The 25,413-nt window shown below is 48.2% G+C and overlaps 1 protein-coding gene across 1 annotated transcript in view; it reads left to right on the top strand.

Moving 5' to 3' along the window:
• Nucleotides 1–2,786: 2,786 nt before the first annotated feature.
• LIMD1 (LIM domain containing 1) overlaps nt 2,787–25,413 on the top strand; it is a 28,225-nt gene continuing 5,598 nt past the window's right edge. Inside the window, 13 exon segments of the mRNA XM_034067309.1 lie at nt 2,787–2,975; nt 2,977–3,059; nt 3,061–3,191; nt 3,194–3,412; nt 3,415–3,878; nt 3,913; nt 13,605–13,655; nt 13,658–13,705; nt 20,202–20,269; nt 21,317–21,379; nt 22,790–22,920; nt 23,944–23,996; nt 24,830–24,897. Coding sequence (XP_033923200.1) covers nt 2,838–2,975; nt 2,977–3,059; nt 3,061–3,191; nt 3,194–3,412; nt 3,415–3,878; nt 3,913; nt 13,605–13,655; nt 13,658–13,705; nt 20,202–20,269; nt 21,317–21,379; nt 22,790–22,920; nt 23,944–23,996; nt 24,830–24,897 — 1,518 coding nt within the window. The 5' untranslated portion in view covers nt 2,787–2,837.

The following is a 25,413-nucleotide window of genomic DNA, read 5'->3' as shown; positions in this document are numbered from 1 at the left end:
TGTGAAAGAGCATTCAAAACCATCTGTTAGTCAGGCTTCTCCTAGGACAACGCACGGAAGAACGGGGTGGATGCATTGACTGCATCTGGCAAGTCCACTCGAGGTCCACCAAGCCACATGAGGCCGATGATGGATGGCAGGATGTCGTCTGACCTGTGGGGTGCTTCCAGCCCATGATTACTAAAGGCCACGTATGTTGGTTAAACAGGTCATTGTGCTGTTTGTGTTAATGTGCTGATAAAGAGGCAGGGAAACAGAGCTGGAAAATTCTCAGGCAGGCTCTTGTCCACCAGAAGGGTCTTTTCAGTGGAAAATGGAGAAAACCATTCTGTGTTCTTTCAGCCAGGAGTAGGAAAAAACACTGGGGCCAGCTGTGTTATTCTGGTGCATCTCTGCAAGTGTTTGGTCCCATTGAGGGACATTGAAGGAGGACCGGATCTCACACGGGCTGATGGTACCTGGAGAGAGAAGCAAAGGCAGTTCTCCTTGGAGCAGCAGCCGAGCACTTGGTACCAGCTCTGGCCTTCCTCAAGGAGACCAAGCCACTGCAGCTCAGGGATCTGCAGCCTCTTCTCTCTCTGCTGCTTCCTGGGCTCCTGTTTGGGATCTTGTTATTCCCCATGGCTCCCTCAGCTCTCCATGGTTGTGTCCTGGCAGGTTACCCTACCCTGCTCAGTTTACCCTGCACAGCATCCCCCACTGAACTGACACTGCAGATGAAGTTAGTTAAGATCACAACCCTGAAAGCTTTCTGTGATGCATCCATATCGCTCCACAAGGACAGTTTGGAAAGATGTTCCTGTGCTGCCCTGGCCCCTTCTGTGTTAATTAAATGATGCTTGGTGTTAATTCCCTGCAGAGATCCTGCTCTGTAGAGGGCAGTTGCCCTGCAACATCCAAGTCTGGACCCATTTATGCCCTGAACAGATGCATAACCCAGGCTGCCTCTGCAGCTTGGGGGTTAAATGTGCAGGCAGAGCAGGAATGCAGAGGCCCCAAGGGCAGCGGTGGGGAGGAACAACATCTCCCAACCCTGCTCTGTCTCTTCCTGCAAGCTTTTTGAAAGGCAGAGGATGAGGTTTGGCTTCTCCTTGTCCACAATGTCCCACTCAGCAGCCTGGTCCTGGCTTGATCCTGGCTTTCCCACCTACGGCACCCTTCTGGGCTCACCTCCTGTGCCAGCTTACTCCATCCCTCCCTCCACCACCCTCTTATCTACCCTCCAAGCCCTGTGCTTCATCCTCCTGGTGTAAGAACCCAGCTGGTGCAGATAAAACGGTATCCCTATTCGGAAGCCGGAAGAAGCATCCATCATTTCCCTGTGCAATGCACTATTGAGAGATGTGTTTGCTCCTGTAAGGACCAAGCCAGCTTCCATCCTGGAAATACTTCTGCGTTATACATTGTTCACTGTTTATATTCTAGCTCTGAGCTTTTATCACTTTCCTGCTGCAACACCCCAGAGCACATATCTCAGTCCAGATGGCCATGGCACCTCTCTAGCCCTGAAGGGATGTGCCACCCTAGTGTAAGGCTGTGGCCACATGCCAAGTGCTCCCACTGGAGATGGTCCCAAAAGCAGGACCTCAGGGCTGCTTCTCCCCCAGCTGCTGCCTTGCCACGTGGAGCAGGGCTGGGTTACAGGCTGTCAGCATTATTCTGTATGAGTAAATGCAGTGTGTAAGCCTTGCCCACAGGGAGACAGCAGATGAAGTGAGCAGTGCTTTTTTGCTTCAAGGGATAGGGTTTAGAATAAGCTAATTAACTGGCATGTAGATTTGGTCCTGGGCTACAACAGCAGTCATGGACCCTTCATTTATTAACAGGCATGGGCTGTAAAGCCCACAGGAACTATAAAGTTTGGGACCATATCTAATCGCAGCAGAAGGGTCTACAAGTCTGTATAGTATTACAACTCCAGCCTAGTAGGGGGTTTGTCTGCTCGCTTGGCAATACCCGAGTCTCATAGAAAGGATAAATCCGAGCAGGAAACTTCAAAGGTGTTTTGCTGCCTTACGGTGACTGGAAGCGTTGTGAATTCAACACCAAAATGCCTGTGAGTCACTTGGCTGTGATTCCCCTTCAGAGGTGCTTTGCCATCAAAGTGTCTGCTCAGGTGTGCGGAGCCTGGGAGATGGCCAAGCCCAGTGCAGCGGGTCCCTATCCAAAGGGGTTCAGCATCCTTTTCTGTGTCATCCACAGTGTTCTGCCAGACAGCTGATCTGATAGCGGCTCCTCATCAGGGACTGTAGCAATAGGACAAGGGCTGATGGGTTCAAAACTGAAACAGGGGGAAGTTCAGGTTAGATCTAAGGCAGAAGCTCTTCCCTGTGAGGGTGCTGAGGCGCTGGCACAGGGTGCCCAGAGAAGCTGTGGCAGGGCTCAAGGCAGGCTTGGAGCAGCATGGTCTAGTGTGAGGCATCCTTCTCCATGGCAGGGGGCTTGGAGCTGGATGAGCTTTAAGGTCCCTTCCAACCCAAACCTTAGTATAGTATATAGTAGATTCATATATAGTGTATATATATATATGACTATAGTAGGAAACTACAGTTCCCTACTATAAAGACTATGAAAGGATTTAATGCCCGTTTCACGCCTTGGAACCGACTTGCGGCGGGCCGGGGGCGTGGCAGGGGAGGCTGGGAGCGTAGCCAAGGGGGAGGGGGGGGCGTGGTCACGCCCCCTTGGCCCCGCCCCCAGCACCGCCCCCTCCTTGCACGGGCGCGTCAGGCGTGAGGCGGCTCGCGGCGGGAGTAGTTCCCCGGTCCCGTCGGGAAGGAGGAAGAGGAGGAGGAGGAGGAAGGCCGGGGTTATTCCGCTAAACCCCGGTCTAAATCATGGCCAAGTACGACGATCTAGGTCTGGAAGCCAGCAAGTTTATCGAGGACCTCAACATGTACGAGGCCTCCAAGGATGGTCTCTTTCGCGTGGACAAAGCTGCCGGCAACAACCCCGAGTTTGAGGAGACCAGGCGGGGTGTTCGCCACCAAAATGGCCAAGATCCACCTCCAGCAGCAGCAGCAGCAGCAGGAGGAGATGCTGATGGCCGCACTGAACGGAAGGGGTTCCTTTCAACCCCCCCCGGCCCTGCCTGCCTGTGGCAAGGGGGTCGAAGCCACCACCGGCAGCCGCTGAGGGGTCGCGTGTGAGGCCGGACGATGGAGGTGAGGCCCCCGGCAGCCAGGCTGGCGCTGGGGATGGGAAGCGGAGCCCAACAGGATCCCCAGACCCGCTGTGGGGCACAGGGAGCAGCAGGCTGGGACCCCCAGTGACCCTCAGCCCTACCGTGGTGGGCAGGAGAATGGCAGCAAGAGCCATGAGCCGGCGGCAGCTGGGCAGAGGTCCTCCTTATCGCATGCCCGACCACCCTCGGCAGGGACAGAGGATGGGGGTCCCGGGGGCCCTGCCACAGCAGAGGTCCTCCTCCTTCTCAGCCCCCCAGGGCAGGAGGGGACAGCAGCCACCTGTGGTACCAGGGCGTCCCGCTGTCCTTCCCCCCCAGCTCGGCGCCCGCCGCCCCTAGCGTGGACTACCAGCACACCACAGCTTACGCCAGCCCAGCCGGACACTTGGTGGCCCACGGTCAGAACCACCGGGCCAACGGCAGCAGCACAAGCCCCGAGCCGGGCTCCTCACGCCTGGCCTCACGTGGGGTGACGGCTTCGGATGCTCCACAGCCGCTTTTCTCCGAGGGTGTGAGCGGCCCCCGGTCGGACACCGGGCACACCGAGGGCTCCAGCACGGCCAAGGTGAAGCTGCCGTGCCAGACCCTCCTTCCGCAGCCGGAGCAAGGGCCGTCGGCGGCGGAGCTGAAGCTGGAGGCACTGACCCAGCGCCTAGAGCAGGAGATGGATGCGCGGCCGAAGGCTGATTACTTGGTAAGGAGGCAGTCTGCCAGGCGGGGTGGAAAAGGGTTTCGTTGGGAGGTGTCACTGTAGGGTTCGTACCTGCAGGGTTGTGTTTGCCTGTATGCCTGCTTGGTTTTGCTTTCTCAGTTGCCTGGGAGCATGGGGTGTTATATTACTTTATTTATCACAGGGACAGGAGGCTCTTTTTCTTTAAGCCTACCCTCTTACATTTTTAAGCCAATGTAGTTTAGCAGCTTTGGGGAGGACAGAGGTGAGAAGAAGCTGGAGCAGCAGCTCTTGGAAGAACCCTTTGCTCCTTGCAGGGGAAGGGCACAGAGCCCATGGGAGGCTTGGTGGTACTCCCCATGGAGGTGGCTATGGCTGGGTGTGCGTGCAGGATCTGTTGAAGAGGAGGTGTTTGGAGATGGGAAGGGTGGTGGTTTCCCAAACTTGCCAGGATTTCCCCACCAGCCCCAGGTGCTGGTTCCTGACAGCTGTGAAAGGATGAGTGCATCCTGAAGACAGCAGATGAACAGGCACAGTCCTCCCTAAATCTCAAGTAGTCCATGTCTCCCACAGAGGTTATCATTGGTGTTTGGCAGTGAAAAGGGACAGCCTGCATACAAGGATCTCCTAGTGGGAATATTAAATGTCCTGCTGGATTAAACCAGTTTACTGTCCCAGGATGGCAGAAGGTTAGGGGCAAACCAAGTGTTTCCCTGCCTCATCACTTTGCAGTTTTAACAGCAGATGAGATGATCTGGCTTTGGGAGGAGGGAAGACAAAGTTCCTGGGAAGGCTGCGAACTCCACGGTTAATTTAAGGAACGACAGGAGCAGGTCTTAGTGTATGGGATTTTCCTAATGATTTTAGGACCCACGATTAGAGAAATAGAGGCACGGCTGGACTAAACTCTTCAACCTAGTGCAGAGAGAGGGTTGCACTGAGTCCTGTCCGGTGGGGTCGGTGGGTGGCTCAGCAGTGGTCTGTGCACACAGAGCAGCCATGGGCTTCACACTGGGCTTTGGAGGCGTAGCTGGAGGGACCACGTTGCAAACTGTGCGACAGAATGTATTTCTTGGCACCGGGCAGTGGTAGTTGCCGTCCGAGTGCTGTGGTTGTTTATCTTGGTGTCAGAGTCTAGATCCCGCCGTGTGGCAGGGGCAGACACGTCTGCGTTCTGTCGCAGAAAAGTGATGTGTCGATTGCTGCACTCGGAGCGTTTGCGGCTGGAAACGTGTTTCGGCGCTTTCCGTCCTGCGCGGGCAGCACTCGGTTTGAATGAGCCTCGTCTGGGGGGCTGAAGGCTGTGACAAGCAGCTGATAACAGAGATGGGGTTGGGACAACAGTCTCGCTGGCTGCAGTGCTCAAAAATCCTTATATAGCGGCGGGGGGGGGAGGCTTTTGTTCTGAGGGAAATGTGTAGTGAAGCTGGATTGCTTCTGGCAGCACAGCACGGGAGAGAGGTCTGCTGGTCAGGCAGCTGAGTTATAGGTGAGCCCGGGCAGGGAGGGGAGTGGAGGCTGCCTGATCCCTGTGGAATTCCTTTGGCATCCTCCTGGAAGGAGGTTTTACGCCAGGATCTAGTGTCTGAGAAATCTGAGGAGGAGAGGGCAAATCAGAACAATGCAAGAAGTTGTACAGAGCCTCAGCTCTTCGGGGGAAGGCTCAGCAGATCTGCCCTGTAGAGGAAACAAGGAGCAGGAAAAGGCAAGTACCAAGGTACTTGAATGCTGGCCCTCATTCCCCTTTCTCACTTTTATTTTCATTTATTTATAGTCGTCCTACTTCCGTTGGAGGGATAAAGGGACCCAGCTGGTGTTCTGAATCTTTGCTATACCATGCCCTCAAGCTAGCAAACTTTAGGATGAAAAATAATACTTCTGTACAACAGTGGTAAAAAGGATCAAGAGTTTGTTTTGTTTCAGGCTTTCCCCCAGTGAAGGGAAGTCTAATGTAACAGCTTTGCAGTACGGAGACAGGAAGTGAAAGCAGGACTGAAGTGTGAATGACCAAAAGTGTTTTATCTAAAATGCTTACATCTCTCATAACTTTGGGTGCTGCTCTTGTAACAAAGGACTATTTTAAAGGTTCTTCAGCCTTATTTTTTTCTTCACTGAGTGAAAATGAGTGTTTGTAGAGGAAAACCTAGGAAAGGGTAAGCTAGGGACTAGACATAATGTAAGTAGGATGCTCTGCTGAGAAGTACAGACAGTCTGGTTATCTGTCAGCACCAGCTTGCTATACAGAATACCTTTGTGTGCTCCAAGTATGTATAACAAGGAAAGAACCAAACAAAGCCAAGAGTTTTAATTTTTCTGCCTTTTTAATAGTGGCCTGTGTGAACAGCATGGGCTGCACATGTCCCTGGAGGCATCTGGATTCTCCAAGAATGCCTTTGCGGTGCTGACTTGATTTATGTGGGCTGTCGAGGAGGACATAGGCAGTCTCAGGTATCACTCAGGACTTCAGCTTGCAGGGGAGAAGTCCTGAAATTGCTCCCTAGAGAGGCTGGTTCCTATTCAGCAAACAAGGGGCCTCGTGTCCCTTGGACGTGTCGCTGGAAACCAGCTTAGTTTCTGTTCAGGTTTTGGTGTACTGTTTCCAGGGGCTCTCCAGCAGCGAGGCACCTGAATCCCACAGATGTCCCGTTGGCTACACCAGCCTTCATCTAACTTGGTGGAATGGGAAGATCAGTTAACTAGGAGGGACTGGGGAAGTTGCAGCTCCTCTCCTAGCACCATATTTCAGGTTAGGTGAGGTGACACCATAGTGAGGACTGGTACTGGATTGAGTTTCCAGGTAAGACCTGGCTGGTGCACAGCCAAACCGAGGAGCTGCCTGGAGGTGACTTGATAGGGAAGAGTCCTGGCTGAGGGGCAGCAGGATCTGCAGGAGGTCTTACCATTGTTTTAGCTAAGCCTGTGGTACCATGCAGCTCCTTGGTTTGCAGGCAACAGGTGGGTGTTTTTAGAGATGTAACACGTAACATCATCGTTTTATGTGTGCTTATTTCACAGAGCTAGATGAAATCTCCATCTGGTGAGGACTGTCTACACCCTTACCTAGAGCTTTTTTGGGAAACAATTCTTTAAATAGTTTTCTTGTATAAATATTTGTTAGGTGTTGATCAAGTTCTGGCTTCCTTCTTATTTAGATCAGAGCTGGTAAGTTGCAGGTATTTAGGAGGGCCCCAGGCATCTTGTTTTGCAGTGGAATATTGGGATGCTTCCCAGCAGTCAGGCAGAGTAAGATCTGCTAGTGAAGTCTGCAGTCTTCCCTTGGCAGAAGTAGAGCACTAGCTGGATGGCTGAACCCTGTGGAGACCTGGAACCCGAGCACCTCTGAATTGGTGTGATCAGCTTGAAGGCCAGCAGTGCTCTTTTGAGGTCTCATTTACAGTGAAGTTGGTGTTTTACCACTGTCAAAACCACAACTTGTTTAACTTTAAGGCTGTACACAGCTGTGGACTTCACTGAACCATGCTGCTGATGGTACACCCAGGATGCTTTGGTGGTATCAGGGGTAATTTCAGGGCTGCTGGGTGGAGAATTTCTGGTTAAAGTTCTTCCAAGGTTTCTTTTGTATGTGGATGATGATAATGATGTTTCTGCTTGGAATGATCAGAGGCATCCATCACTGCCTGCTTTTAGGTTAGAAGAAAATCATAGAATCATAGACTGGTTTAGGTTGGATCATCCAGTTCCAACCCCCTAACATGAGCAGGGGCACCTTCCACTAAACCAGGTTGCTGCTGGCCTTGAACACTGCCAAGGATGAGGCAGCCACATCTTCTCTGGGCACCCTGTGCCAGTACCTCACCACCCTCAGAAAAAAACTACTTCATTATATCTAACCTCAATTTCCCCTCTGTCAGGTTAAAGCCATTCCCCCTTGTCCTGTCACTACATGCCCTTGTAAAAAGATGATGCCTGCCTGAGCACAGAGGAGGGGGAGGCAGGATGAGGTGGGTCCTGGGTGGAATGAGGAAAGCTGGAAGGATCACAGCATGTGGGCTGGTGGGTGTGTTGCAGATTGCAAAGCTTATCTCACTGCATGGAACCAAACAATATGTATTTGCCTGGGATACAGCTCTTCACGATTACAGCAGTGTGTGTGCTTCTCCTCCCTTCCTCAGGGGACCTCAGCTGGGCTTGTAAGCTGAGGAAAAGTCTACCAAAAGGAAAGACAAAGGAAGGAGTTGAGGCAGTGGAGTAGTATGTCTTTCAGCCAGGATATCGTGGCAGTGGGGGACTGAAAGGAATAGGAGCCTCATTCATGTGGCACTGGAGTTAACATTATCTCTGACATTGCTATAGAGTACTTAAAATGTCACTGACGTGAGTTTGATGGCACTTTCATACTTTGCTGGCAGTGTGTACTTGGTCTGCGGGTAAGTCAGGGGGTCAGGAACATGGTGTGCAGAAATGGTACAGGAAAACTGCATTTACCAGCCCTGTGGTTCTTTGGGCAGGAAGTACCTGCATGTCTTTGCTACTGCTGAGTGACAACCCAGTCACCCAGTGGTGAATGGCACCAAACTGCCGGGTTTTCCAGGCACTGAACCTTACATGGGCCTCCAGATCTCCTTGAAATCCACTCTCCAGCAAGAGCGATTGCACAGGAGTTGGTAAAGCACACAGTGTGTCTGATTTAGAATTGGATGTAGAAATAACTGACTTAAGGTGAGCCATGGGGAAAGTGGCATCAGGTTCTGGAGAAGGTCTGAAGTAAAACCCAAAGAACTGAGCATTGCACTGAGGCTTTTCTCAGCAGAGTCTTTGGAAAATGTAAGTGCAAGTGGGAGGCTTGGTTCTCCCAGAATAAATAGGTAGGTTGCAGAAGCTGTGTCTTCAAAAGGGTCCTCATAAAGGACTACCAGGAGGCATCAGAGTCTGCTTCTGAATTAGCCACGTGTGTGGCTTGGCAGATGGGAAGGATGATACCATAGGTATGAATGTGCAAAGGCTCTGGGGTTTCTTCCGTGTGCGACTGTGCATTGTTTGCTATAAATCCAGCCTCCTGTAAGGAGGGGGCAAAATCCAGTTATGTGTGATGGAGAGGAGTCAGGCTAGTCATGGAGAAGCTGCTTGTATGGACTAAGTGGAAAGGGTAGAACAGACTTAAGTCTTCCAAGTGCTGTTTCTGCATTAGCTACATATGCAGAGGCACACCACCAGGATGGTCCTGCCTGCTGCATTCCTCTTATCTGGAGCTCCACTGACATGCAAGGAAATCTCACCACTGAAGCAGCACACTGTCATGTGTGACCCTCCAAAAATTAAGCAGCAGTTGTAGCAAACCCAACCAGGAGCATGTGTAGCAAAGCTTGGCTCTCCTTGGATGCTGCTGAGAAAGGGGATGCTGCTGAAAAGTTAGTAGTAACTAACTGAGCTCTTTTTGGTGAGCATGAAATAACACTTAGAGTAAAGGCTTTGAATCAGGCAGTAACTGGAAATGCACTTGTTGAGCTTAAAGAGTGGCACTGACATCTGAGGCTGAGCACCAGGTTCGTTTTCATTTCTGACAGCCCTCGAGGTCTGCATTGGACCTGTTTGATCTTGTGTGCTGAGGCTGTTCCCAGTGGCAGCCCTCCTCCTGGTTTGCAGTGCCGAGACACCATATAGCAGGCACTGGGAAGTGGCTTCCAGGGCATGTTTTCGGTCCCAGCTCTGCCCCAAAGGTCCCTTTGTTGAGGCACTCAGCTGCAGTGCAGGCGGTTACTTGCCGCATGATGCAGAAGGGAACAGAGATTCCTTTGTTGTGCGGGGGCCCGGCTGCCCTGCTAGCAGAAATTGAGCTGAAATCAGCAATTCCTATCTCTTTCCCTTTCCAAATCAGGCTCCCATTCTGCCGGTGTGTTCAAGCATGAATTTACCTGTGCCACGCATGTGTTTTGGGCTTGTCATCCTGGTGCCTAAAAGAAACCTTTTATTTCTCCTTAATAATGCCTTAATAGCATTGTCTGAGGTTCCAAGCTGTCATTTCAGAGGGGATATCTGCTCAGGTCACTGCTTCCATAAACCATGGCTCTTGGGATCCCTCTGCTTCCAACTGAGGACAGGAGTTGTTGCTAAGAGCTTCTCTATGCCAAGAATATCACCCGGAGCCGCTGACTGTTGTCAGCGGCATGTGGGGCTGGCCGGCTGCTGCTGGCCAGCATTGTAACTTTCTTCCCTGGCTAGCAAAAAGCATGCTCAGCACTCTGTCAGGAAATCACTGGAGCAGGGCACAGAGCCTGTTCTGCAGCAGGATGGGGCTGGATGTGGCCTGCGCTGTGCTGCACTGCACTGCCTTCCATCAGACTGGCTTCACGCACGTGTTCACCGTCCACCGTCAGCAGCAGGTATTGCATTTTGCTTGCATAGCCTAAGCTGGAAGAACGGGATCATTGTGGCAGCAGGGAGTGAATGGGAAATAAAGTAAAACAAAAAAGTGGAAAGGAAAAATCAATAAAACCCACCTCTTTTTCCCCTTTCAGGCCATGTATGATGAGTGTCAGGGATGAAGGCTCAAGTGTGTTGCTTAAAATACTTCAGAATGCTATATTTTGAGGAAGCAAAGGCTCATTTCTAGAATAATTCCAGTTGCTTTTGAGATTTAATTGGCTTTCAAGTAAGATTTAGCAGATACAAGTGTAAAGATAAACTACACAGAGTTGCCATAATGCCATTTTTCAGTTGTCAGCCTTGCCACAGGACATCTATAAATATTTATAGTAATGCTGGTTCTTACGTAGTTGTGAAATTCAGTACGTTACAGATTTTATAGACAACATTGTCAATTATTTTAAAAGCCCTTTCCTTCTGTGACTTCATTTTCCATGTTTTAAAGGCTGAAATAAATATTTAAATAGGTGGATGAAGGTTCCATCAGGGAATGCAATGGGGCATGTAGTGAAAGCAAGGAGGAAGGATGGTTGGGATGGTCCAGGGGCAGCAGATGGAGGAGGATTTGAGTATGGATGCAGGACCCCAGGCAGCTCCTGCAGGATGTGGCCAGAATATTATCTGCCTTGTTGGCAAAACCACAGGGGTAGTGCCTATGCTCTAAAGCTTAAATGGGATGGACAGTAGACAAAAGAGGCAATTTCTGCACTCCAAGGGATTTGCGTTAAGGTGTTTATATAGCGGCTTTAGATGCCTGCCAGCATCTTTAACGTGTGCTGAGCCTGTCTTCAGCTGCTGCCTTCAGCCTCCTGCTTCGTGGTGCTCATCCATACTGAGAGTCACTCATCTGCTTTCTGGAAAGGAGGAATCAGAGCATGCTGGTAACTTTTTCTGAGGCAGCCACTCCTTGGCACAGAGGAAGGGAAAATGCAGCACTTACAGTGCAGTAAATCCATTGGTTCTGCAGAAAGCTTAGTGAATGTCGTGGAAAGAAGGTTTTGAGCAGCAAAACTGGCAGGTTTCCTGCTCTCCAGACTTTCTGCTTGGCATTGCTGTAGTCAAGAGGGAATTTTGCAGGGTAGCCATTAGCTCTTGTGTAAGATGACTGCACAGCCGTTCAGGCTGCTGCTGAATGCATGCACTCCTGGGACAACACATCCATTTGGAAAGCCACATTTTATCATCCTTGTTTTTGTCTTTTTTGGTATTTTTTTCCCTAATGCCTGCATGATTTATCTTTTGCCTGCTTAAAGTGTTTCTTTCAGTAAATGATATAAATCTGCTTGATTCAGAAAGAACCATCAAGTTTTGTTAACTTGGTGAGAGTCTGCTGCTTGGGCTCACAGTCAAGCTAGCATTTCAGTTCAGGTCAGGTTTGGACAAAGCAGAGGAACTCATTACTCTGTGCAGCCTTCTCCTCCAGGTCTGTGTCAGTTTGGGCTCTGGCTCTGAGTGCAGTAGGGCTTGGAGCAGTGCTAGGATAGCTTTCAGCGTGCTGGTTGAGTGCACGCAGGCAGCTGCAGCACAGAAAGCCAGGGTCTGCTCTGGGAAAATGAAGTATCTGCTTTTCAGCAGCTCTGTGTGTGCGATTGCAAAGGGATCCCAAGTGTTTTATCCCTGTAATATGAAAAACTGACAAGCTGTAGCTATAGGCTGCAGGAAGAGTTTGTTAAGCACCCTGGGAGTGCCAGCGTGGTGCTGCTGGGGTTGGGAGTTACTTTTGAGCACTGTCGTACGTAGGTGGCTGGGTTTCTTCCTGACAGACCTTTCCAATTACTCCAGAGCTTGTGGTGCCCTGAGAGAAGTGAAGTTTTGTTAACCACAACATGACTAAGTATCTCCAGCAAGATGATGCTGTACCTCTTCCTGGGCCAGTAGGAGCAACACGTCACCGACAGTCCCTGCCCCAGGGAGTTTTGGGATCTGGGGAGGTTGGCACTGAGCAGCAGTGGAAAGAGAAACCAGGAGGTGAAGTTACATCCACAGGGTTGTCATAGACCAAAGGCAGAAGCACATCTTCTGTTTGTCCTACCCTGTTTGGGTAGATCCAGGGTTATTTGCTTAAACACAGATTGAAGTTGCTCATTTAGAAGTAGCTAAAGGGTGATGCTGCTTTAAAACTGATCTGTTGCAATCATAGGGTAATGCCTGGAGTAAGTAAACTGCCTTGATGTGTCATTCTCCTTGGACAAGGATTTTCCCTCCATGGCCACTAATAGTGGTTTTGGGCAGCCTTGCTGCATTTCTCCCTGTAAGGTGAAGGGAGCAAGTCCTGCTAGTGAATGCTGTCAAGGGCATGAAACTCAGCTGTCACTTCTAACTGTTATCACAAGAGTGTTATATGGAAAAGTGGTGAGATTTGAGAAGCCCCAGATGAACACACAGCACCCTTTGTGAACCTGCAGTGCTGAAGTCTTCTCCCTGTGCATCCTCCCCACCACCACCACTATGCATCTACCCCATTGCCACTCGGGTTGGGGCCCCATACCAGGGTGGGGTGCTGGTGGAAATGTGCTTGGCTGTGCTGGCAAGACACTGAGCTGAACAGCTGTGTGTGGTCATCTTCTCCTTCCTCTGAAGCTCCAGAGCTGATCCTGGTCTGTAGGTGATGGTAGTGGCAGGAAAGGTGGGGAGCAGCTTGGACTTGCCCTGGCAACAGTGTATAGCCAGAAGTTGACTGTGTGTTCTTCCCCTGCCTCTCCTTTGCCCTATGGGCTGCCTGAGAGTCACCCCCTCAGCTGCCAGCAGCAGCAGCTATTCTCTTCTCAAAACTGGTCTCTTGCTTTGTTCTGCATGAGGGATGTCTGGACGGGATGCATGGTCTGTAGGTAGTGCCTACATGCAGTCTATGTTCAGATGTGATTGGCAGAGGGAAGAGAGGCAAGTGTTGGGTAGTCTAGCTCTGTTTCATTGGGAAGGTCCTTGGGGCCTTCAGCAGATGTGACCAGGGTCTCAAATCATGAAGATTCAAAGGGACTAGGTGGTGTGTTTTCCTTGCAACCAACAAGCTTATTTTATGCAGTAAGTAGCAGGAACACTTGGTCTGTGAACAGCCCTGAGCACCATTTACTACCACCCAGGCTTTTGGGAGGGTCCTTAAGTGGTTTTAAATGTGTATAAAGATTGTAGGGAAGGAAGGAGATGTTACTGTGGCCAGTCAGGGCTGTTCTTAATGACTGTCATGAACACTTGTAACAGCATCTCTCAAGTGGTGACACCAATGTCACCTACATCTTGTGGCTTCAGTGAGCCCCCTGGTCCCAAGCTGCCGAGCCACTATGCTGTATTACAGGTGTGGCCATCCATCAGTGACCCAGCCACCCCCAGGTCCTGCTTCTGACCTCTGTCTCCCTTTTTCTCTTCCAGGCACCTGTGTGAAGTGCAGCAAGGGGGTGTATGGAGCAAACCAGGCTTGCCAGGCATGGGCAACCTCTATCACGATGCCTGCTTCACCTGTGGAGCATGCAGTGAGTATCTCCTGTCTGGACCGCCACTGCTGCTTTGGTTTGACATTTTTCTGGCGTACAGAGGAGGGGGGAAAAAGGATGTTTTTTATATATGTTGTTTGGTTTTGAATGGATGTGAAGGCCAACAGCATCCTGGCCTGTATCAGAAACAGTGTATCCAGCAGGGCTGGGGCAGTGATCATCACCCTATACTGGGCACTGGTGAGGCTTCACCTTGAATCCAGTGTTTAGTTCTGGGCCCCTCACTGCAAGAGAGACATTGAGGTGCTGGAGCAGGGCCAGAGAAGGGCAATGGATCTGGTGCAGGGCCTGGAGCACAAGAGAGATGGGGAACGGCTGAGGGACCTGGGGGGTTCAGATGGAGGATTCTGGGGTTCAGAAGGCTCAGGGGGGACCTGATGGCTCCCTACAAGTGCCTGACAGGAGGATGGAGTGAGGTAGGGTCAGTCTCTGCTCCCAAGGAACAAGGCACAGGACAAGAGGAAACAGCCTCAAGCTGCCCCAGGGCAGGTTTAGATGGAGCTGAGGAACAATTCCTTGCCCAGAGGGTGCTCAGGCATTGGAACAGGCTGCCCAGGGCAGGGCTGCAGGCACGTCCCTGCAAGTGTTCACACAGCGTGGAGACGAGGCCTCAGTGCCATGGGTTAGTGGTGGCCTTGTAGTGCTGGGAATGGTTGGACTGGATGGGCTTAAAGGGCTTTTCCAACCTGGTTGGTTCTGTGATTCCTACAAGGTATGGTAGAAAGGTTACTTTGGATTGTGCCATCCATCCACCTTCTGGTATGGAGAACAGTTGTTTAGGGCTAGTAGGATATTTTTAGAAGTTTAGCTGTGTATGTGGTGTCAGAAAAGGTAATAACAATCTTTGTGGTGCTTGTCTATTTGATTTTCCACATAAGTCTTAGGGTTTTTCTCCTGTGTTGTATTTAGAGTTGTAAGCTCATCAGGACTGCATGTGTTTTATTTGGAGCTGTAAAGTGGGAATAAATATAGAAAGATGTGTATGCTTTTTTAATAATAGCTGAACCTTGAACTCTGGTCATTTCCCAGCTGTCCAGCACCAGCTGCCTTGCCTCACCTATGTTTTCAGTAGAGTGTTTCACTGCCATCCAGCCAAAGATGGGAAAACTAAAAAGGTGGTGTTTGCATGTGGTAGCACTTTCCTAAAGGCTCTGAAGTCAGTCAGCAGCTCACTCTTTTGTCCTCTCATATTTGAATTCAAAACCCTCTCCTGCAGAGAGGATTCCTGACTGCAGCCAGGGCTTTGCTTCAGGGAGCTCTTGCCCTCCATGGCTGGGCAGCCTCTGAACTGCCCTTGCACACAAAGCTCCTGTTAAAAATAATCCAGCAGCAGGTTCAAGCTGACTTAAATGTCTAAAATTACTCCTGTGCAACTGGTGCTTTGGAAGGAAACACTTCAGATCCTCCTTTAGAATGGATTTTACCATCTTTATTTGGAGACCAGCGCTAGAGAGGTACTTGTGGTTGCAGATGTAATCAGTGGTTACTTCTCATGGTCCTTCAGTTAAAAAATAGCTTGACCCCATTTCTAATGAGGTGGGTTGGTGAGGGCTGATAGAATACCTATTTTTGCTTATTCTGAAAGGCAACCCTTTCCAAAGGTTTCCAATGCAAGACAAAAAGGTGTGGGTGCCAGCTGAAGACTTAAAAAAATGGAAATAAGCCAAGTTTAGCAAAGTGAAGCCAATCTCTCTCATACCCGGGCTGTAACTGAGAAATGTGCTGAGATGATGTTGCTGGGGCAAAGGGTTTCAAATGGAAAGAAGAAAAGCAAGCACATAAGGCTAGTGAAAATGCTGCTGTCACCCAGAGAGAGAGCACGCCTCTCTGCAGGCTTTCTGTCATCCCTGGAGCTGCAGTAAATAGGATGAGACCATTTTATCTGCCAGCAGAGCAACATCTGTCCGGGTGGTGGTGTGTGCCTAGCTGCAAAGCATGTCTTGAGCAGTCTGTGTGGAAACACTGGTTTCTAGCTGAAAAGTAAGTAGCACTTTTAAGGTCAAGTGGAGTTCAGCTTGGACACCATCCAGTACAAACTTGTCTTTGAGAAGTCAAGGTTGCTCGTGATTTCAGTCCTAAAATTTCTGCTCTGGTAGGAACGTTGAATATCCCAAATAAGTAAAATAGGCAAAATTACCTATTAAGGTAAAGCATATTGTCCTCCAGATATTTATATCCTCTGTCCTGCTGGTTTCGTTTTAGTGAGGGATTTCTAATGTTGCTCATAGTTGGATTTGTGGCCAAATGTGCATTGGTTTCCCCAGTACAGCAAACTGAGAGGGTCTAAGGAGTGTGTGTGTGAGGGATGATACCTCACAGAGCCAGATTTCCTACACTGATATACATATGTTTGGGTGATAGAGCAGTTTGTTGAGCAGAGCTATGCTAGGTGTACAGGGTTCAGTTGTCAGGGGAAAAAATGTACTGTTTTATCTGAACCACTGGCATGTAATGCAGAAAATTTGGCTTAGAGGTCAGAACAACAGATTTAGAAGGATTACTTTGGCATAAATGTCTCATTTATCTTCTTGTTTGTTACAGGGCAGAGACATAAACAAGGCAGCTTTTTGGAGAGGGAGGGAGGAAAAAAACCTCTTTCTGCAGGATTAGTAATAAATTATATTTGCTTTACAGGAGGGCCATGAAAGTAGGTTAAAAAAGAAACTCCTCGAAAACTCATACAACTGTTTCCTGCATGCTCAAGGTGTTTGTTCTGTCTTGGCTTTCTTTTCTTTTGCTTTTCAGTTTGTTGGACAAACAGTGGTAGTTGTCAAATGGCTTGTTACTCATTAACCGTTGCAGTTAGGGGTCCCTTCCAACCCTAACGATGCTGTAATTCTATTAATAGCTCCTCAGAACACAACAGATGTAGGTGTTTCCTCATGCTGATGTTTGTTACCTGGGAGTAAGGAGATCTTATAAAAGATATAACTAGGTAATCTTACTCTAACCTGTCATGTTTTGTGTATTCAGCCAGTCTTATATCCGACTGCTGCAGGTTGCCTGGAAAACAGACCTTTTAGCTCTGCTAGCAGCATAATTCAAAGCATAATGATCTTGTATTTGAGCCATTTGATCCTCAGAGGAAATCTGAAAGCTAAAAAAGTGCAAGGGAAGTGTCTGAGATGACTGTGAAGGAAATCAGTAGGCGAGGAAGGAAGTCAGAAAGAAAGAACTGCTTGCAAGGTAGTTTGAAGGAGGTTCAATGTTGAGCTACAGCAGAAGGGCCAAAGCGAGGAGCAGATTTTGGACCCATCTTGCAAAGAGGCTGAAAGCTTGCATGCTTGCCAGGCTACAGAACTTAACCTTTGACATGGCAACATCACTGCATTACTTTCTCTTTTCTGGTTTTTGTAAGCTCAGCTGAATGCTGATGTCTGTATAAGGGTAACAAGGCTGCTGTGACAATGACAAGAGCTTGAAATCACATGGCAGTTGGCTGTTCCTTGCCACCCTCTGGGTATATATTTGTATTTTATTTACTATTTCACAACGTAGTTGTGTGACATTTACTAAATGAAGTAACTAAACTACCAAAGCAGTATTATCTGGGAGCATAGCCCCCTGCTTGGGCTAAGTAGTCTGGCTGCAGCGATTATAAGCATGTCTATTTAAAGCAGTGCAGTTCTTGGTGTCTTTGGGCTAATTATGTTGAATAAGCATGTCCCATATTGGTATATAACCCTTGGAACAGCAAAGCCATGGTTTTTATTGGCACCACTCATAACTCTACAAGTAGAAAGTCACGTTTTTCTGTGACCTTAATGCCAGGCTGCAGGACAACCAGCCTTGCCATGTTTATCTTCAGATGAAGAGCTGCCAACTCTTCTAGTGGAGGCAGCATTTACTGCCTGTACTTGGATATAAACCCATAATACAGATGAGAAATGTGCAGATCTTCAAACTGGGAGTGCATAGAATTGCGCTCAGCATCCCTCAATAGAGTTATCATACCAGAGTCTGTGTAGTAAACTATGCGTGTTATTTTTAGCAAAAGTAATGTCAGAAGGGATTCAGATGTGCCTGACTTTACAGTCTGGGAGGCAGGGAAGGCATCAGTTGCATGTTTCTGCTCCAGTCTAAATTGCTGCTTTGTCCTTGCTGACTTTTTGTTTTTCAATCTCTCAGCTTGGTGGTGAGAAATCACTGTTTGGCACAAGTAGTGCTTACCATAGATGAGAAATGCCAGGGCAGCTCTCACAGTAGGATGACAGTACTTGTTCCTCTCCCAGCCAGATTTCAGTGCTTTGGGGTCTGAGCTGGAGGGGCTGTGGCATGGTCCATTTTTCCCAGCTGGAAGGATGCAAGTATTCAGAGCACACTTGAACACTTGTGAAAGAAAGAAAGAAGGAAGGAAAGGAAGGAAAGGAAGGAAAGAAAGGAAAGAAAGAAAGAAAAGATGGATGCAGTCAGGGCTTTATCAGCATTTGAGTGGTTTGAGTTGGTTGCAAGTGTTTCATTACTGGCTGAAAAGTCTGAAATCATGAGGACAATGTAAGAAAAAATGTTGAAACCTTTAATGGAATAGATTTCCAGTCTTTCTGATCTTTTTCTTTCATAATGTCATGTTCAAAATACTGTATTTTGGTAAGAGCAGGCATAGATTAATTGTGCTGTAAAGATTTTAGAGGATTTCTTATCACAGAATCAACCAGGTTGGAAAAGCCCTTTAAGCCCATCCAGTCCAAACCATTCCCAGCCCTGCCAAGGCCACCACTAACCCATGGCACTGAGGGCCTCGTCTCCAGCTGTGTGAACACTTGCAGGGACGGTGCCTGCAGCCCTGCCCTGGGCAGCCTGTTCCAATGCCTGAGCACCCTCTGGGCAAGGAATTGTTCCTCAGCTCCATCTAAACCTGCCCTGGGGCAGCTTGAGGCCGTTTCTTCTTGTCCTGTGCCTTGTTCCTTGGGAGCAGAGACTGACCCCACCTCACTCCATCCTCCTGTCAGGCACTTGTAGGCAGCCATCAGGTCCCCCCCTGAGCCTTCTCTTCTCCAGCTGAATGTGCAAACCATTCTGCATGTGCAGACTGGAGCTGGTTCCTTGACAAACACACTGCCACGTCCTCCACCTGCCGTGCTGCTGAGCCCTGGGCAGGGCACTGAGGGCTGCTGCTGGAATGTTGGTCTGGCTGAATTTACTGGCAAAGCTTTATAGCTCCTCTGGAGCATCTCCATTTCCTGAGGAGCAGTGGGAGCTGTTTCCAGCCTGGGAGTGCCCTCTGGTGTGCACAGGAGACAGTAAAGATTGTAGTTTATGAAGTGGTTTTACTTGGCTTTCTCCTTTTCTTAAAGCTTTGCAACCAGAACGGTTATTTGTCGATGGCTGCCAGGTATGTACATGCCCTAAGGCACCAAGATGTGCCCTCCAGAGCCATCCGGTGTGCCATTAGCATTTATACACCCAGCAGTCAATGATCACTTTATGATACATGCCACGTGTGGCATATCAAGCAGGAAGCTTTTGATGTCTCAGTTCCTGTTTCCTTCCAGCAATGCCTGGCAGGTCCCACAACCAGCCTGCAGCAGGTTCTGCTCCTGCTGTTCTTAGGCACTGCCTCCAGGCATGTGTTTAGGGCTACTTGACCAAGCAGCACAAGCAGAGCCACTCAGTGCTAGGCTGCATTCAAACCCCTGGCTGAATAGGGAAGCTGGGCTGCAAAGAGGTAAGAGCAGCTTTTTATGAGCAAACAAACCCTAGCCCTTCCCTCTAAGAGGAAGCACTCAGAAGAAGTGGTGGCATCGTAAGGAGACGTTGCCATAGTTAGTGAACTGAAAACAGTGAATGTGAGGCATAAACACAAAAGCTGCAGCAAATATGTCTTCCCTATATGTAGAATTCTTTCTTGGAAAAGCTTTGTCATCCTGTCTCTTACAACACTGGTTTGAAAAAAACCCACTCATTTAAATGGTTTCTAGCTTTTGTTGGCAGCTGCAGTGACAAAGGTGCTGGTGGGGAGCAGAGGAGCCTGTTGAGGCACCTGGTGTTGCACTCTGCTGTGTGCAGACTGGGTGGTTGGGTATTCCAGTGGCTTACTTGGCACCTTCTAGAGGAGCAGCCAGGTGTGACATTCTGAGGGACAATGTCATGTATGGATCACACGCTCCATGCCTTCTCATCTTTCCTCTTTGTCTCCTGGGGTGTTTTCCAGCCTGACTACCCCATTTGCTTTTGCCAGGTTATTTTGTGTTATGATCTGCCAGGAGGTGCTCCAGGTTTGCAAAGCAATCTCCTCCTGCCCACAGGTTGGACTGCTGCCTGGAGCCAGCCATCCATGTTCATCAGCCAGTGGAAGAGGAGATGAAGTCAGGCTGGAGGCTGGGAAGAGCGTGCTGGGGTTGGATGCTCTTCTCCAGCTGTGCCATGCTCTAATGTCTTCATCGTTGGTTGCTTCTCAGCAGCCAGTTTTTGCTCACATTTTCTCCCTGTTTCTGCTGACCTTTCTCTTCTCTCTGTGTTGTTTGTTTTTCCTCAGGTCGAAAGCTGAGGGGAAAAGCTTTTTATTTTGTCAATGGGAAGGTGTTCTGTGAAGAAGATTTCCTGGTAAGCACACAGCTGACCCTTGTGCTGGTACATCTCAGCCTCCCCAGCGGACACACAGCCTTTCTGCCTCAGCTTTGCCTGGGTTTCACATGACTTCAGTCCAGCATCCTGCCTGGTCCTTCTGCTCCACCACCTGCCCAGAGCCAGCTCCAGCCATGGTGTCCCTGGAAGTGTCCAAACACTGTGTAGACGAGGCCCTCAGTGACATGGTTTAGTGGTGGCCTTGGCAGTGCTGGGGTAAAGGCTGGACTTGATGATAAAAGCCATATACCCTTCCAGCCCCGAGTCCTGATAGATTAAGCCTTCATTGAGACTTAGAAAAGTCATATTTGCCTACTTATTGGGTAATTGCTCTCGTCAGTCTATGTTACACTGGCTGAAAATTGAAAGATTGGCTAAATGCATCCAAAATACTTTATTTTTCCAGTTTTCATGTCTACTATTGAGGACAGGACCAAAACCTCAGACAGATGATGTGTTGTGTTCAAGGTGCATGTTGTGGACGTGACAGACAGTTCCTCACCATTATACCTTGGCAACAGCAGCAACATGTTGCTCTGAGCCAGACTTGATTGTTACCCTAACAGGGAGCTGGGACAATACCATGGACCTTGGAGAAGCTTCAGTAAACTTATAACAGTGAAACCAGAGGAAGAGTTTGGCTATATATGTAGATATTGTGTTTTGAATACATGATAAACACAAGTAAGTTCTGGGCTTGTAGATTCACGTGGTCAAATAAGCATGTAGGTCTTATTTAGTAAATGTTTTGTTTGCATGTGCGTTTATGGTATTTATTTATACAGTTAATTAAACTTACATTTAGAGCTCGGAAGTTACAGGAACTCCTACTCCTTCTGAACATTGGAAGTCTGATAACTCCATAGGTTATCTTCTGGGGACCCATCCAGAGCTTTTCAGATACTGAAAAAAGCACTAGAAGGTTTAGTTTGTGTATGGAATACAGGAAGACCATGCAAATAACACCCCACAATGTGCTGTTGCTTATGCTCGACTACCCTTGTGAAATTCATTTTGTCCTTGCAGTATTCTGGTTTCCAGCAGTCAGCTGACAGATGCTTCATTTGTGGTCATTTGATAATGGACATGGTAAGTGATAATTGCTCTAGAAGACAAAAATCTAACAGCTTTTTGGAAGAATGCACCAAAACATATTCATAGCCAGTAGTGTCTGTTATCAGCTGGGAGTCTGCTCAGTGGGAGACTGGTAGCAGAAAGAAAATCCACTTACCCTTCTGCTGATCTTTGCAAGGAAGTGAAGCAGTCACCCTGCTGAGACTTTGCTCTGCCTATTTTCAGTGCATGTTAAAAGCAGAGTCTTTGGCTCTTTAATACCCTTTTGGGCTTCCCTGGGCAGTGTATTGCATGATGCTGTTGATGCTTCCTGCTTCAAATTGGTCCCTTGCTGTGGGGCATCAGTGTGGCTCTGATGAGTGTGTCTTTCCTGTAGTCAACCTTTGGCTTCCTGTGTGCCTTCAGGATAAAGCTACTGTCTTCTTGTCTTGGTTTTTGTGGGTGCTGATACTCTGGGGAGCAGGGTTGACCTAGAATATGTGATCCAGACCTCAGTTTAGATCTGCAGGAGTCCTCGCATGCTCTTCAGTAGGTGCATGGACATCCTGGTGAAGCAGGCAGCTCTCGTTATCCTACAACAGGTACCATCCATTCAACATGTACAGAGTGGGTCATGGCTCAGCACTGCTCTTTAGCCAGCACTGGGCAGCATTCAGCCGTGATGTGATTCAGGGGGAGACAAATCCGTGATTGTCTAGCTGGTGTTGTAAAACTACAACTGAGGCAAAGAAAGGAGGAATTCCTGGATGGTCAGCACACCTCCAGGGTTGTCTAATGCTTATCCTTCATTGTCTTTGCTTGCCTGCTTACACTGGAAAGCATTACAATTGGAAAAGCTATTTTATACTCCAAAGGCTCATCACTCAGCTGATGGACCGTAGTATTCCAAGTAGTAATTGCTGCCCCAAAGCCAGCAGGTGGATTGCAGCTGTTGATCTCAACAGTTTCCATAGACTGTGTAAATTGTGAAGCCAGGCAAAGCTCTTTGATAACTAAGGAACCATGAAAACCTAGCAATAGTATTTGTTTCAGTCTCTCATGGAGAACATAAGAGATGTATTTCCTTTTGTTGGCTTGGTATGTCTTGCCTTGTGATCCTGCTATGTATTCTCCACCTGTTAGCTTTGGAAATTATTTTCTTTGCTTTAAATTCTATCACTTCTACCCTTTGCAATGCTAAATGCCTTGACTGAGACTCTAAATTGTTATCTTACCCATGCTAATAATTCATTTCACTGGAACCAGGTGATACATACTGATTCCAGCTGCCCTTTCCGTCCTTCTTAACTCATGTTTCAGATGAGGTGCCTGAAAAGAGACAGCCCCACTGATGAACATGCAACCTGATATAAAGCTGTGTGTTTGTTATTTTCACCTTTACTGGCTGTTCACATGCATTTTTTCCTGTCTCTTGGTTTGTTGCAGATCCTGCAGGCTCTAGGGAAATCATATCATCCAGGCTGCTTCCGATGCGTGGTCTGCAATGAGTGTCTGGATGGTGTGCCGTTCACTGTAGACTCTGAGAACAAAATCTACTGTGTCAGAGATTACCACAAGTAAGGACAAAATAGCAGAGATGCTCCTATCAACAAGCCTCTAATTCAGCTTTTCAGCTAGTTAGGAAGTGTGGATTAGTAAAATAGGGACAGGTTAGAAGGTACAAGTTTGAGGATAGGGCTAGACCCTAGAAATTCCAGGTGTCTCTTCTTGTCATGCCATTGACTGCTGTGTAACTCTGAGGAAGCCATTTAGCCCCTGGCCTTCAGCTGCCCCTTCTGCAAAGCACAGATAGTGAGGATTAGTGGTCAGGAGGTGTTCAGTGATGTCAGATGTTAGTCTGCTCTAAAGTAAGACTGTGAATGCCTGTGGAAATCAACGTGAGTTACTTTGAGTAGTTGAAGGGCTGAGTTTGCATGTAAAGCATCACCACTGAACCTGCAAAGCAGAACTTTCATCCAGCTCCAAATTAAACAGCTGATAAATCCACTTGAAATCACTGTTATTTAGGCAGTAGAATAAAAAGGCAGTGCTGGTAGTTACGATATCAGAGCTGTGCACATTTTGAGTGTCCTTCTGGCTTGCTTTGCTCCTTTGTTCAGTTTTCTGAGCAGGCAGAGTATTAAATCTTGCCCAGGCAGCTCCTGGAACTATTCTGTGTTGTGCCAAGGGGAGAGTTGCCTCCATGTGCCACCGTTTGTTCTGAAATGATACACATTGCAATGTTATTTATTTATCATGATGTTGTGTTCTGATGTGTTTTCTCTGGGGATGGGTCCCGCTCGGTTTCTCCTCATTTTCTCTTCCAAATCTCACAGTAGCAGCCAAGAATTTTACAGGGGGGTTGTTGTTTTTCCTGGCACTGAGTGTAAAAGATAAGGTCTCTTTTTGCCTGATTGAGCAACATGTGCCAAGCATTGCTTACAATGAATGCTAACATGAATTTATGATCTTGGATGCAAAGCTTTCCTGTGGATAAGTTTGTTGCAGCTGCAGCTGTTCATCATATCGCTGGACAACACACAAGCCTCTCTTTTTATGTTGGTCCATAACTTGCCTTCAATTTCTCGTTACTTTTCCAGAGTTTTAGCTCCAAAATGTGCAGCATGTGGACTTCCCATTCTGCCCTCTGAGGGTGAGAGTCTTTTATTGCCTGTCCCCTCAAGGGAGGAAGCATCATGTCTCAGGTCTTGCTCTCTTTCACACTTGACCCTGTGTCAAGGCAAATACACTTGCGGATAGGGAGAGATGATCGCTTCCCCCAGAGTGAAACCTTTTGACCTGAGCTATTATGCTGTTGTTGAGATGTGACCTTTCTTTTGCTCTTGCTGGGCCAGGCTGCTTTTTTCATCCCCTGCAGGATTATACTGCTGCTAGTTTTATGTCCAGGATACCCTTCCTTCATGCCAATAAATGCTGGTGGCACTCATGAATGACATGTGTGACCTCTCGGGGACTAACTCATTTAATACTTGGAGGAGATGAATCTTGGGCAAAACTAATTGAAAATGCTGAGAAATGTGATATATTGAAATTACCAAGTCAATATGCATAGATTCATAGGAAATTTTGGGTTAGGATGGATCTTAAAGCTCATCCAGTTCCAACCCCCTGCCATAGGCAGGGACACCTTCCAGTAGACCAGATTTCTCCATCCCTGTCCAACCTGGCCTTGAACACTGCCAGGGATGAGGCATCCATAATGTTGATTTGAGAGAGATGTGACTGTTAAACAGAGATAATTTTACATTTCTGGTGCTGCATTTTAGAAGATATCTGCAGTCAGTTGGTGATGGAGCTCTACTGTAGAAATAACTGCAGGTGGCAGGATTTATCTGGGGTGTCCAACCAGCAGCCCACATTCATTTCCTCAACATTCCCATTGTTGCAGGAAGCAGCCAACAGAGCACATGTGTCAGATCCTGCTGCAATCCTTTGTAATTACTCTTTCATTTGAATGCTTGCAGGGATCTGATGAAACCATTCGGGTTGTGTCCATGGACAAGGATTACCATGTGGAATGTTATCACTGCGAGGTAGGTCAGCAGCTTTCTCAGGAAGTGAGCACTTAACAGTGGTAACTACTTTTATTTTTAAGATAGAAATAAATCTCCTGCCTTCCAATGGCCATAGATGAGCAATTCAAACCTTGCATTATGTGCCCTTCCTATCAGTGGCTGAGAAATATCCCGTTGAGTACAGAAGTTTTTGCAGCAATGTGTCTCAGCTGCAATTTCAGTTGCTATCCATAAAGTTATGGGCAGCTTATTTGTTAATGAAGGAAATGTAGTGACTTAATAAGGTTTATTGCTGGCTTTCAGAAGCCTTGAGCTCCAGATCACATTAGTGTATCTGATTTCCAAGTCAGATTGTTCAGAAGTGCTAAAGTGATGACTGATCCTGTGTGGTATAAGTTACCTTTAGTCTCCTGGGAAATGAATGTGTCATTGGGGCTGGAGAAAGGATATGGCTGCACAAAAAGTCCTAAGAGATGCCAGCTCTTAAGCACCATTTGGTCTCTGTGCAGAGCTTCCCAGAGAGCCTTCATACTC

This window comes from Melopsittacus undulatus, chromosome 1, assembly GCF_012275295.1.
Source record: "Melopsittacus undulatus isolate bMelUnd1 chromosome 1, bMelUnd1.mat.Z, whole genome shotgun sequence".
Taxonomy (NCBI): Eukaryota; Metazoa; Chordata; class Aves; order Psittaciformes; family Psittaculidae; genus Melopsittacus; species Melopsittacus undulatus.
Note: the sequence above shows the minus strand (reverse complement) of the source record. Positions and strands in the feature narration are given on the sequence as shown.